Source organism: Nicotiana tomentosiformis, chromosome 5, assembly GCF_000390325.3.
Source record: "Nicotiana tomentosiformis chromosome 5, ASM39032v3, whole genome shotgun sequence".
NCBI classification, from domain to species: domain Eukaryota; kingdom Viridiplantae; phylum Streptophyta; class Magnoliopsida; order Solanales; family Solanaceae; genus Nicotiana; species Nicotiana tomentosiformis.
The window spans coordinates 33918424-33929911 of NC_090816.1; the positions used below are offsets into that span (position 1 = coordinate 33918424).

General features: G+C 37.2%; 1 protein-coding gene across 1 annotated transcript; it reads right to left on the reverse strand.

Annotated features, from left to right (window-relative positions):
- Positions 1-7599: 7599 nt before the first annotated feature.
- On the reverse strand, positions 7600-8571 carry LOC138892142 (uncharacterized). Its single transcript, XM_070175840.1, has 3 exons — positions 8543-8571; positions 8392-8482; positions 7600-8148 (listed from the first exon to the last, which is right to left on the reverse strand). The coding sequence occupies exons 1-3, from the start codon at positions 8569-8571 to the stop codon at positions 7600-7602; spliced, it is 669 nt and encodes a 222-aa protein (XP_070031941.1).
- Positions 8572-11488: the final 2917 nt, after the last annotated feature.

An 11488-nucleotide genomic window follows, 5' to 3' on the forward strand; every position in this document is an offset into this window, starting at 1 on the left:
CCCCACTAGTGAAATTATACTGGGTTGTTGTTGTTGTTGTAATATATGAGTTTGAATTATTTACGAGATTACTATGGAGTAGAATTTATGTGAACCATTTGTGTTTATTGGTTAAAGTCTCCTAATATTATTGTCTCAATATAAATGGAATTGCTTCTAATGGCGCTATCCCAACAAAGATGAGCTCATCACCTAGGCCTTCATTCGTGAAATGTTGTTATAATTTGTAACACTTCAATAGGCTCTAGGCACTAATTTGAGGTTGAAGTTTTAACCAATACTTAATACTATCCAACTTAGGAACCACTACTGATAGATCTTTGCTTAAAATCAAAACTGATCTTTAGTTAGCCGAACATGTGGTAGAAGTCTAAAGCAACATTTGAATAAATCAAGCAAGTCCACTAGCAACTCATGTACAATGTACGTCTTAGATTATTCGAAATTACACTTTAATACCTTATGTATGCTCTGATAATGCCATGTGCACGTTTTGCATTTTGAATTATACTCCCTATGTGACCTAGAACATATTTTAGATTTTAATTTCCATACATAATTTTCTCTTTTGAAATTTATACACTTTTTAAACAGTTCAATAATTCACCATATCTCTATATGTGTTTAAATGTTACTTTTAATTTAAAATAGTCCATCTGTTTTATTTTATACGCTATTATTATCACATGCGGATCTTGTCGAACTTTATCTGTTTTATAATTACGCACTTTAACTTTGCATGGGTCTTATTAAACCCATTAAACTTGTTCAAAATGATAAAAGTACCACCTTTGAAGCCCATGTGGCACGAGCAATGTCTGCACTGTGCAACACGCGAAATGAAGAAAAAAGCTTAAAATTTTATTTTTTTCTAGTATTTTCTAATTATAAATATGTATTTTTACTTTATTTATTTTCTTTTTTTATTTTAGTTTGGCTTGATTTTAATATTTTAAAAACTAACGTTGGTCATAGTTTAACGAAAAAATCGATAAAATCAAACTGTGATCCACTACTAAAAATTCGCTTAAAACCGTCCGAAAAAATCGACCAAATTCGGTCGAAAATTACCGACCAACTTCGGTCAGTATGCTCTACACGACCATCTCACAATTTAATTGACTAACCGACCATTATTGGTCAGAATATTATTTTAATAATTTAATTTTACCGACCAACGTTGGTGTGTGTGCTAAATTTAATAATTATGGTTACCGACTAACTTTGGTCGGTAAAAAAATAAATTAATAATATAATATTTTAATTACCGACCAATGTTGGTCGGTATTAGAAAATATATTTTTTTTACATAATTACAATTTAACAGTATCGACCAACGTTGGTCGGTAATCTGGACATAGCAGCCAACTTACCGACCAAAGTTGGTCGGTAATGTTGAATTTCTGTGAATTCTGTGTACTAACCGACTAACATTGGTCAGTATTTTACAATTTTTTTTTTAATTACCGACCGAAGTCGGTCGGTTTTCTAGGAATAATTTTGGCAGAATATGCCTGTTTTGGTAGCTACACCACCTACCAAATAAAAACATATATTTTTAGCATACCAATACCCTCAATCACGGGTGTCAATGGTTCGGTTCGGCCGATTATTTTATAAAATTTGTACCATACTAATTTTTCGGTTATTCTATTATGAATAACCAAAATTAGACTTTTCGAAACCGTCTCAATCATGTCGGTTTTTCTTCGGTATCGGTACGGTTCGGTTAATTTTTGGTAATTCTTTTTAAATGTCATGAAAAAGTCACTAATAGAAGTAGAATGCAATAATATATGTACTTTTATAGGACTTAGCAAAACACTCTAGACATTTTTACAGTTTAAAAGGGGATGAATTAAAAAAATATGAAAGATGGCTAGAGTATAGATCCACCAATTATTCTACAGCAACGTAAAAGAAATTAAGCAAATACAATAAAAATATAAATCACATAGATGAAAATTAACCAAGTTGGGACTCAAGAATAAAGTCTATAGAAGATTAAATATTCAAAAAGATAAACATAAATCATACGAAAGGAAACATATTCAATACATTGTAGTTTGCTACTCATAATCGCTACAATACCTTGTGTCTTGCTAGTGAATATGCTGGAAAGTACCCCCCTGACCTATAGCCGATTTTTCAACTATATACTTTATCTTTGCAGGTGTCCTAGTATCCCCCCCCCGGAACTATTTTTAAATGGAATTATTATACCCTTAGTGCTGATATGGCAAAAGAGAGTGTATGCCACACTCTCACTGGGAGACTAAGAAAGAGAGAGAAAGCTAAAGTTTTATTTTTATAACATTTTTATAAAATATAGGAGTACTATTTACAATTTTTTTTCTCTTATTTTTCTTTTTCTTTTCCTTTTCTTTCATCTAGTTTTGTTACTTATAGATTGGCCGTAAATTAACTCCAGCATTCTCCATATTTTCCGGCGAGATCGAGTTGAAGATTTTTGTAACGACTCAATCGGTCATTTTGAATGTTAGAACCCTATTCCCCTAAATAAGACTCCCCGTATGTGATTTTACTAATTTATGACTTGCGGGGATGGTTGGTTCGGGATTTAGAAGTGTTCCGGTTGAAATCGGAGCACTTAGTTCCTTTGTTGGCTTTAAGAAGGGCGAGTTTGACTTCGGTCAATATTTTTAGAAGACAACCTCAGAATCGAGATTTTATGGTTCCAATAGGTTCATATGATGATTTTGGACTTGGGCGTATGTTCGAATCGGGTTTTGGATGACCCGGGAACGTTTCAGCGCCTATTGTAAAAGTTGGCATTTTGAAAGAATTTCATAAATTTGGGTTGAAGTGTATTTTAATATTATTAATGTCCGTTTGGAATTTCGAGTCTGAAAATAGTTCTGTGTGATGATTCTGGTCTTAGGAGCATGTCCGGATATTAATTTGGAGGTCCGTAGGTCATTTCGGAGTCATTTGGCGAAAGTTAGAAATTTGAAGGTTTTTAAGAAGTTTGACCGGGAGTGGACTTTTTGATATTGGGTTCGGATTCCGATTCCGGAAGTTGGAGTAGGTCTGTATGGTGATTTAAGTCTAGCACGCAAAATTTGGTGTCAATCCGAGTAGTTTAAGTATGTTTCGGCGCGTTCGGAGTAAGTTTGAAGAATTTGAAAATTCTAAGTTGAATCAATTTGGTTTGAGGTATGATTTGTAGTTTTGCTATTGTTTGACGTGATTTTAGGCCTTGAGCAAGTTTTTGTTAGGTTATGGGACTGGTTGGTGTGATTAGACGGGGTCCCGGGGGCCTCGGGTATGTTTCGGGGTGGTTTCAGATCAAATTTGGATGAAAAGCTATTGCTGGTTTGCTAGTTCTGGTTTTGTTCTTCGTGAACGCGAAGAGAGTCGCGCGTTCGCGAAGAGGGAAAATGGTGGCTTCTATCTTGTGCTTCGGAACGCGAAGAAGGGCTCGCGAACGCGGAAGAGTGCTTGATGAACCTACGCGAACGCGGTGGGCCAGTCGCAAACGCTTAGAAGAAAATGGAGGAGATGGGCCTGAGGTCGTTGGCCTTCGCGAAGAAGCAAGATCAGATGGCCATCGCGAACGCGGCGAGGAGGTCGCGAACGCAAAGAACAATTTTGGGGCAGGGCATTTGGCCTACGCGAACGCGAGGCATTGGTCGCGAACGCGAAGAATGGGCGACAGTGCTGGGCAGTGAGTTGTTTTAAATGGGATTTTGGCCATTTCCGCCATGGGAGCCGATTTTAGAGCTCCATATTCATCATCTATGTCAAGGTAAGTGATTCCCACCTATTGCAAGTTTAATACTTGGATTATATATGGATTTAGACATGAAAATTTGTAAAAATTTGGGATTTTGAAGGAAAAACTAGAAATTGGTATTTTTGAATTTTAACCACGAAAATGGCTATGGAATTGGATGGAAATGGTATATTTGAGTTCTTGAGGTTATGTGTAACGATTTCCTCTAACAATTTTCGGAATCCGGACACGTGGGCCTAGGGTGAATTTTAAGAATTTTACCATTTTGGATAGGGTAATTTATTTAATAGTCTAATTTCAAATTATTGAGCATGTATTAATTATTTTATATAAATTTTGGATAGTTTCAGATTTTTCGGCACCGAATTGAGATTTTTCGCGACATTTTGATCGAAAAGTGGGCTTTGAGACAAGGTAAGTCTCTTGTCTAACCTTGTAAGAGGGAATTTACCCCATAGGTGATTTAAATTAATAATTGTTGCTAATTGTGGGATCTATGTACGCACAAGGTGACGAGAGTCCGTGCGTAGCTACTAATTATGCTATGTTCGAGTAGTTTAGGACTCAAATCATGAATTACTTGTGATAATTACTCCTTTTATTCAATAAAATTACTGAAATTATATTGTAAATTATTAGAAGAAATAGTAAAAGATCAAAACTTCATATACTTGAATTTTGTGTAAATTATTGAATTGTGGGCGCAGAGGTGTGGTTAAATGCGGGGACTTAGATGAGCTCCATTCTATGTTACTATTTGCAGCCAACAGAGTCTCATTCAGAGTTATTTATATTTTTCTGTCTAAATTGTATTCCTAACAGATGCTGTATTTTATTTTACTCCCTAGTAAATTCCCATACACTTGTGACACCGAGTTTTGGGGGCACTTATGACTTGTTCAGTAGAGTAGTTGGCAAAATATTATCATGTACTCTGTAAATTTTATTCCTTATTATTTAATTGAAGGAAAATTTTCATTTCAAAAATACTAAAATAGGTAATTAAGTTAATTAATTATGGTTGGCTTGCCTGACAGCGGTGTTAGGCGCCATCACGACCTTTAATGGATTTTGGGTCGTGACAACATGGTATCAGAGCACTAGGTTCATTTAGGTCTCACGAGTCATGAGCAAGTCTAGTAGAGTCTTGCGGATCGGTACGGAGACGTCTGTACTTATCTTCGAGAGGCTACAGGGCTGTGAGGAACACTTCCCTTCTTGATTCCTCATCGTGCTATTCGATTCCTTGAGGCTTATGCCTTCGTTTCCTCCTTATTCAATCTTATACGACGTGAAGTGCTTATTATAAATTTGGAATCGAGGAAATTCTAATGGTACTACAAATGTGGTACAGGATGTTTCTCCCTGTGTATTTGATTGGGCTATTGTCGTCGCCTTGCGGAAGGCCGCTCTGTCGTTTCAGCTCAGTATCAGTATTACTTAAGGTTTTGAGATTGGGCATTGATTGTTATGACGATTCGTGCATTGCTATCACACAATGTTGTGTAATGGTAGGATGTTTGTCTATGCGCCGAGGCAGTGAATGACTTGAAAGGAGGCTTTACTCAGTGCATGATTCATAGATTCAGTATTTTATTTTCGGCGGAGGAAAGGCAATAGGACTACGAATGCTCAGATTTGGGGCGATGGGGTAACGAGACTTGGTGTTTTCGAGCGTGGTGAAATTTTCATTTTTGATGTGGTGACATCGTCCTTGATGGAATGTGTTAAGTTTGTCAGTGTTATGGTCTTCTTCAATTCTTCTTGGGGCAGGGTATTGTGAAATAATGTCGGGGAAGCGGCTGTCAGAGGTCGCGGTGTGCAGTGATTCAGGATCGAAGCGATGTTCCTAATATTGATGGCTCGAGAAGGATGATCTTTGGAGAGGTTTAAAGTTGGTAGCGATCGATTGGTTCAAGTGCTACAGAGATAGATTTTTATTTAAGGCAACAACTGAGAAGCGAAGGATGAGGAAGGACATGTAGGAGATGTCTTGCGGTGGTTAAAATTCTAGAAGGCCAAGTGTGAGAAACAGAAGTCGAGTAATTTCTTAAAGGAGAGGGTTTGACTAAGGTGGGAGAGTAGCATACGGGTTCTGTGGTAGGATAGCCACACGCCTTGGGGGAAGTTAGAGCGATTTGGGATTCATGGTGGACGGTGACGAAGTCTACGGACTTAATTTAGTATGTTGGCTGATATACTGGGAAAGATTGGATACAACAGAAATGAGTCTGCTTGATATGAAGAGGAATGCAACATGACTTTGGATTGGAATGTATCATCGCACCTTTAGTTGATATCAATGGGGACTGAATGGACTTGTATAACTAGTGAATGAGCACGGGCTCAGGATGGTTTATTGGTTTCGTAGTAATTTTATTTAGCGCAGTGTCGTTGGAAGGTGTCGGCATGGAAATTTTCACTGGTGAGTTATCTCCTGTGAGCAGGTTAACGGTTGCGTGGTGTTGACGAAGCTTCCACAAAGAATTCGACTGGCTATCCGGTAAAAGGTTGAACCTAGGAATGTGGCTAGTAATTCAGAGTGCTCATGAAATGGTTAACAGGAAGATTTCGAGGAATTGGGTGGGTCGATTACGCGAGGTCATGTTAGTGAGCAAGAAGGAATCTTGGTAGGTTCCAGGGTTATGCAATGGTAGCTTCAAACTAAATGAGAGAGCCCCACTGTCTACAATTTGATTGCGTGGTTGTCTACTTATGAGGTTTCTGGCTATCAGTGTATTGGTGGGTTATTACAACTAAGGAAAGAAAACATCAGTGGTAATTTGAGCAAAGGATTTGGGGAATGTGTGCTATATTTGGCCTTATCGATGCATGTTCAGGCTTTGGGAAGACTCAGAGTTTATGTTTCGTGTAGATATGATGTACAAGGAAAGTGATTCAGCCGGGTGCTTCTTGAGAGACTGTTCATGTGCTAGCAGAGCCTTGGAGTTGATTATATTCGGGACCAGGTCAGAATGGGTAACTCTCAACAACGGTCCTAGTGGATTCAAAAGTTAAAGTGCGGTGCCTAAGGATTTCGAGCATGTAGTATGGTTAAGTATCGATCTTTTGCAACAGATTATGAAAGGGGTTTGGAGTGTTCTATGTTTTCTTCGGTCTGCGGCGTAACATTAGAGGAATGGAAGAAAAAGACTTCGGATTCATAGAGGAATTATCACAAAGGGTGTACCAGTTGAAGATGTAAATGTGTGCACATGGAGGGTATGAGACGGTTCGTGGGTTATGACACATTGTGGGCTCGTGAAATGGGGTCACTCGAGGCAAGTGCGGATTGAGTTCCATTTACAAGTTCTGTCTAGCTCATGCTTGACCTTGTTTAGATCATCTTTTAGGATTCTTACCTGCTCATCCCTTTTATACAACTCATCTTTAATTTTTCCTACATTTTCTTCTAGACTGAGTTGTGTGTGATTAGCTGTCATTTTACCTGTTCCTAATTTCAGTTTTAGATTTTCAGATCTAAGCTCTAGGACAGTTGGGTCAAGTGCATGAACCTAGTTCTTCAATACAGTATTTTCACTTACAGTTTCACTAACCCTAAGTTCCAGGTTTTTGCACTTAGCCTTCAAAATCACACATTCTTTAGACAACTGTTCCTTTTCATTGTTTACATCCTCAGATTCATCAATTAGTTCTAGAATTAACTCAGACAACCTTTCTTTAGACAATAATTTAATCTTGTCTTTGAGATGAATTACACTTACCTCAGTTTCTTCATCAGATTCTCCAATGGCCATAAGTACTTGTTCATCATCATCATCATCATCATCTGAGCTTTCATCTGAGCTTTCTCCCCAAGCAGCGATCATAGCCTTGGTTGATCATTTTTTCTTGGGTTGAACCTGTTCCTCCTTCCTGTTCCTTCGTTCAGCTTTTTTCTTCTTCCATTCGATTTCCCATAAATGACAGTTCTTGATGTGGTGATAAGTTTTTCCACACTTGTAGCAGCCATTATTGGTTTGCTTTTCAGGAGCTTTTGACTTGCTATAACTTCTACTTCTTGAAGAACCTTTTCCTCTTCTCAGGTACTTCTTGAAGTCTTTGGTGATCATAGCCATTTCATCATCTTCTAGATCAGAACCTTCAGTGATTCTGAGTGCCAAACTCCTTTCCTTCTTACGTACATCCATTTTCATAGTTTGTCTCCTAAGTTTATAGGCAATGAGATTTTCAATTAATTCATCCAGTGGGAGAGCGAAAATATTCTTTGATTCCTGAATGGCAGTGATTTTGCTCTCCCAAGTGATAGGCAAAATCCTAGTCAGTATCTTCTCGACTCTATCTTTTTCAGGAATAATCCTTCCAAGAGACTTTAGCTCATTTGTCAGTATAGTGAACCTTGTGTACATCTCTTGAATTGTTTCTCCTTTCTTCATAGCAAAGTTCTCATATTAAGAATAAAGTAGATTTCCTCTAGATCTCTTCACCTGAGGTGTTCCTTCATGAGCCACTTGCAATGTGTCCCAAATTTGCTTAGCAGTGGTACAACTTTGGATTATGTTGTACTCATCTGGACCAAGTCCACAAACAAGCCATTTCTTGTCTTTAGCATTCTTCTCCCATTTCTTCAAGTCCTCAGCAGTGCAATCTGCTCTTGTCTTTGGCACATCTACTCTTTTAGCATTTGTCTTCAAGGTAGCCAGTGGATCATCGGTGATAATGTCCCATAGCTCATAGTCCTCTCCTATAATGTGATCTCTCATCCTGTTTTTCCACCAAGAGTAGTACTGGTCGTTAAAGAGTGATGGCCTAGCAATGGATTACCTTTCCCAGTTTCCAGGTGGTGCATTCATGTTGATCTTCTCCTAAGGTGTAAGCCTCTTCAAGGAGAACCAGCTCTGATACCAATTAATATTTTATACACCAATGCCACACGAGAGAGAGAGAGAGAGAGAGAGAGAGAGAGAGAGAGAGAGAGAGAGAGAGGTGATTTGTGTAATGTCCAATTTTCGCGTGCACTAATTATAGAAGGACCTGGTTCTTCTATGTGTTCCTTATACTACTGTCGCGGAAATAGTAAATGCGAAAAGTAAAGAATACAAGTATTTTTACTTGAAAAACACCTGGTTCAAAAGGTGAAAAAATCACAACCTACTACTCAGTAGGATTTTTCCCAACACTTCACTAAATCACTGAGCCAAAACAGCATTACAAAACTCTTTGTAAACCAAAGGATTACCTCTAATCCCGTTGTGGTAACCAACCTCTAACTGTAGCGATAATTTTAAGTTAACTCTAACTTGAATACTCAGAGTACCTAATACAATTGCCTCTAGATAAAGCTGAAAGGTACAATTTGAAAAGCCCTACTACAATTGAACTAGAATAAAAGACAAATACTTGGAACTAGTTCTTCTATCATGTTCATGTAGCTTCAGGTTCGCACACTTAAATCACACAAGAGTTGCTTGCAAAATGCCTTGCTATTTTCTCTCAACACACGTTTAACTTCAGCGTTTGTGTGTCACCTGTAAAATGAGAACATCCTGTAATTTATAGAGTTAGTAGAATATGTATACTAGAGTTTTAATGCTATACTCTTCCATGGTGGAAGAGTTCTAGTTATCTTCAACTTCTAACTACTCCCTTATCTAGGATAGAGTACTCTTCGAGTAAGGAGTCCTTCTCCTTATCATTTATGCAACCTTTTCGTTCAGGAGATATCAGATATAACCACTTAAGCTTATCTCCTTCACGTGCATACCTTGTGCTTGAATCTGCCCGTGTCTATGTACACTATGTATGGACCTAATTCATGCTTGAGTTCCTTTGTCAATCATCAAAACAAACCTCATTTGGGCCAACACTATACTGTTCCTTCAGCTAAATTGAGTGAAATGCTACCTAGAATAAGTTAAGGCCAAACACATTGAAATTTGGCTAAGTATTGGGAAACCTGAGTCAAGCGAGCGATTTGACTGCCGCACGGGGACAAACCTCAGGCTAAGAAAGTTTACCCCTATGACAACTTCCGTCATGGTGAAGGTGAGGTGATAAAATGGTAGTTCATTTAATTTGATAGATTTTCACCGCCACTTCCAAGTCTGATCTATATATCCTATTGATTTGTTTCGCGTTCTTTTCTTTTTGATCTTGGAGAAAGTATTGAAAGAAATTTGCAGTTATATATTGCTAGACAAGAATATACAAGTAGCATGACAAACAATTAAAATAATAACAATGGCATAGTTTGACATGCAACCCACTTTTAATGATTTCCTATAAACTAAATCCCTTAATCAATACTATTATAACCTACTTTGTACACGAATTTGGATATAAGACTGGGGGTTCTAAAACTAGACTTCCTATTCTAGATAAAAACTTCAATGGTGATGAACTTAAAGCAGATAGTGACAGCTGCATTTGGTGAATTTTAAAATTTGCGTAAAACTTCAAATTCAATTGACAGTGTCCTAATGATGAAGACAAACAAATCGGTACATACAATTTTAGCTTCCGCTAATAATAATAATAATAATAATTTTAAAAAACAAAAGTGTAGATCTGCAGTGTTTGGTATTTACATGCATCCCGATGTCGTTGTTCTATGTGCTCCCATACAACAGTATTAAATTTCCATACCGCCAACATGGTAAATGTGGAGGTGGTAAAGGTGGTAGCGATCGTGGTGGTGTTGATGGTCGCAATGGTGGTAATAAGGTGGTAAGGTGATATGCCACGTAGCGTCCACCTCGTCAAAAAAAAATTACGAGACAAGGTAAACATATACACTGTATTAATCATTCGTAGCTATACTTTCAAAAAATTACCATTCGTAGCTATGTTTGAATCTTATAGCAAATTCATCTGTAGTACTGAAACACGAGATCAATTATTTTGAACTGAAATAAGAGCACAACAAGCTCTTGCAGCTCAATTGGTTAGCACCCGATTAGTAAGCGGAGGTCTTATGTTCAACTCTCAACGAGAGCATTCTATTTTTCTATATTTCACCTTGATTGTATTGGTTGCACTAACGAATAGACGATACAAATTATATCCTTTTTATACACCCATTACGCCTTTGTTGTATTAGTTCGTTGACACATGCTATATATACAAGTGATATGATTTATGAAAATCCCTCAAACTTGATGAATCTTTCTCAATTGCTCCCACGCATCTCGAGTTTTACGTTACATTTGACCTCCAAACAAGTTTTTTTTAATTATTTTAACCGATTAATAACTTACATGACCGGTAAATTCAACAATATCGCCTACTTAGATATCATAAGTAATGTCAAGCTATCAGAAGAATCATTGTAAAACGGAAATGAGAATGAAATAAAACGTGTCAAGAAATGATTTTTTCCCCTCATGTCATTGTATATCTTATTTTATATACTTTTTTAGTTCTATTTTTACTTTTTGTAATTCTGGTGGAGGGTGATTATCCATAGCAAATATTTTTTAGATAAGAAAATCAGTAAATTTTGAATAGAAGCCAGCCCCTTGAAGGTAACTGACATCTCAATTTAATAGATTGATAGTGCACTTGGTGATACCTTCATGCATCAAAAAACCCTGCAAACTATTTCTTTTAGTAGCAGAAATAACTTTATTTTCAGCTGCTGAAGCAATAATCAGATACAAGCATTTTGTCAGGGACCAACATCAAGAGATCACTATTGGTCAACGAGTTCCCAGAACATCTAATTGAATAAGATAACAATTCATGTAACCAATTTCAATCAACTCGATATGC

Excerpts from the sequence above, each read along its gene's own strand:
- LOC138892142 (XM_070175840.1), bottom strand. The coding sequence starts at position 8,571 with ATGAATGCACCACCTGGAAACTGGGAAAG. Across the intron at positions 8,483-8,542 it reads CCACCTGGAAACTGGGAAAG|GATGAGAGATCACATTATAG; the intron begins GTAATCCATTGC and ends GTGGAAAAACAG. Across the intron at positions 8,149-8,391 it reads TGAAGACAAATGCTAAAAGA|AAAGGAGAAACAATTCAAGA; the intron begins GTAGATGTGCCA and ends TTTGCTATGAAG.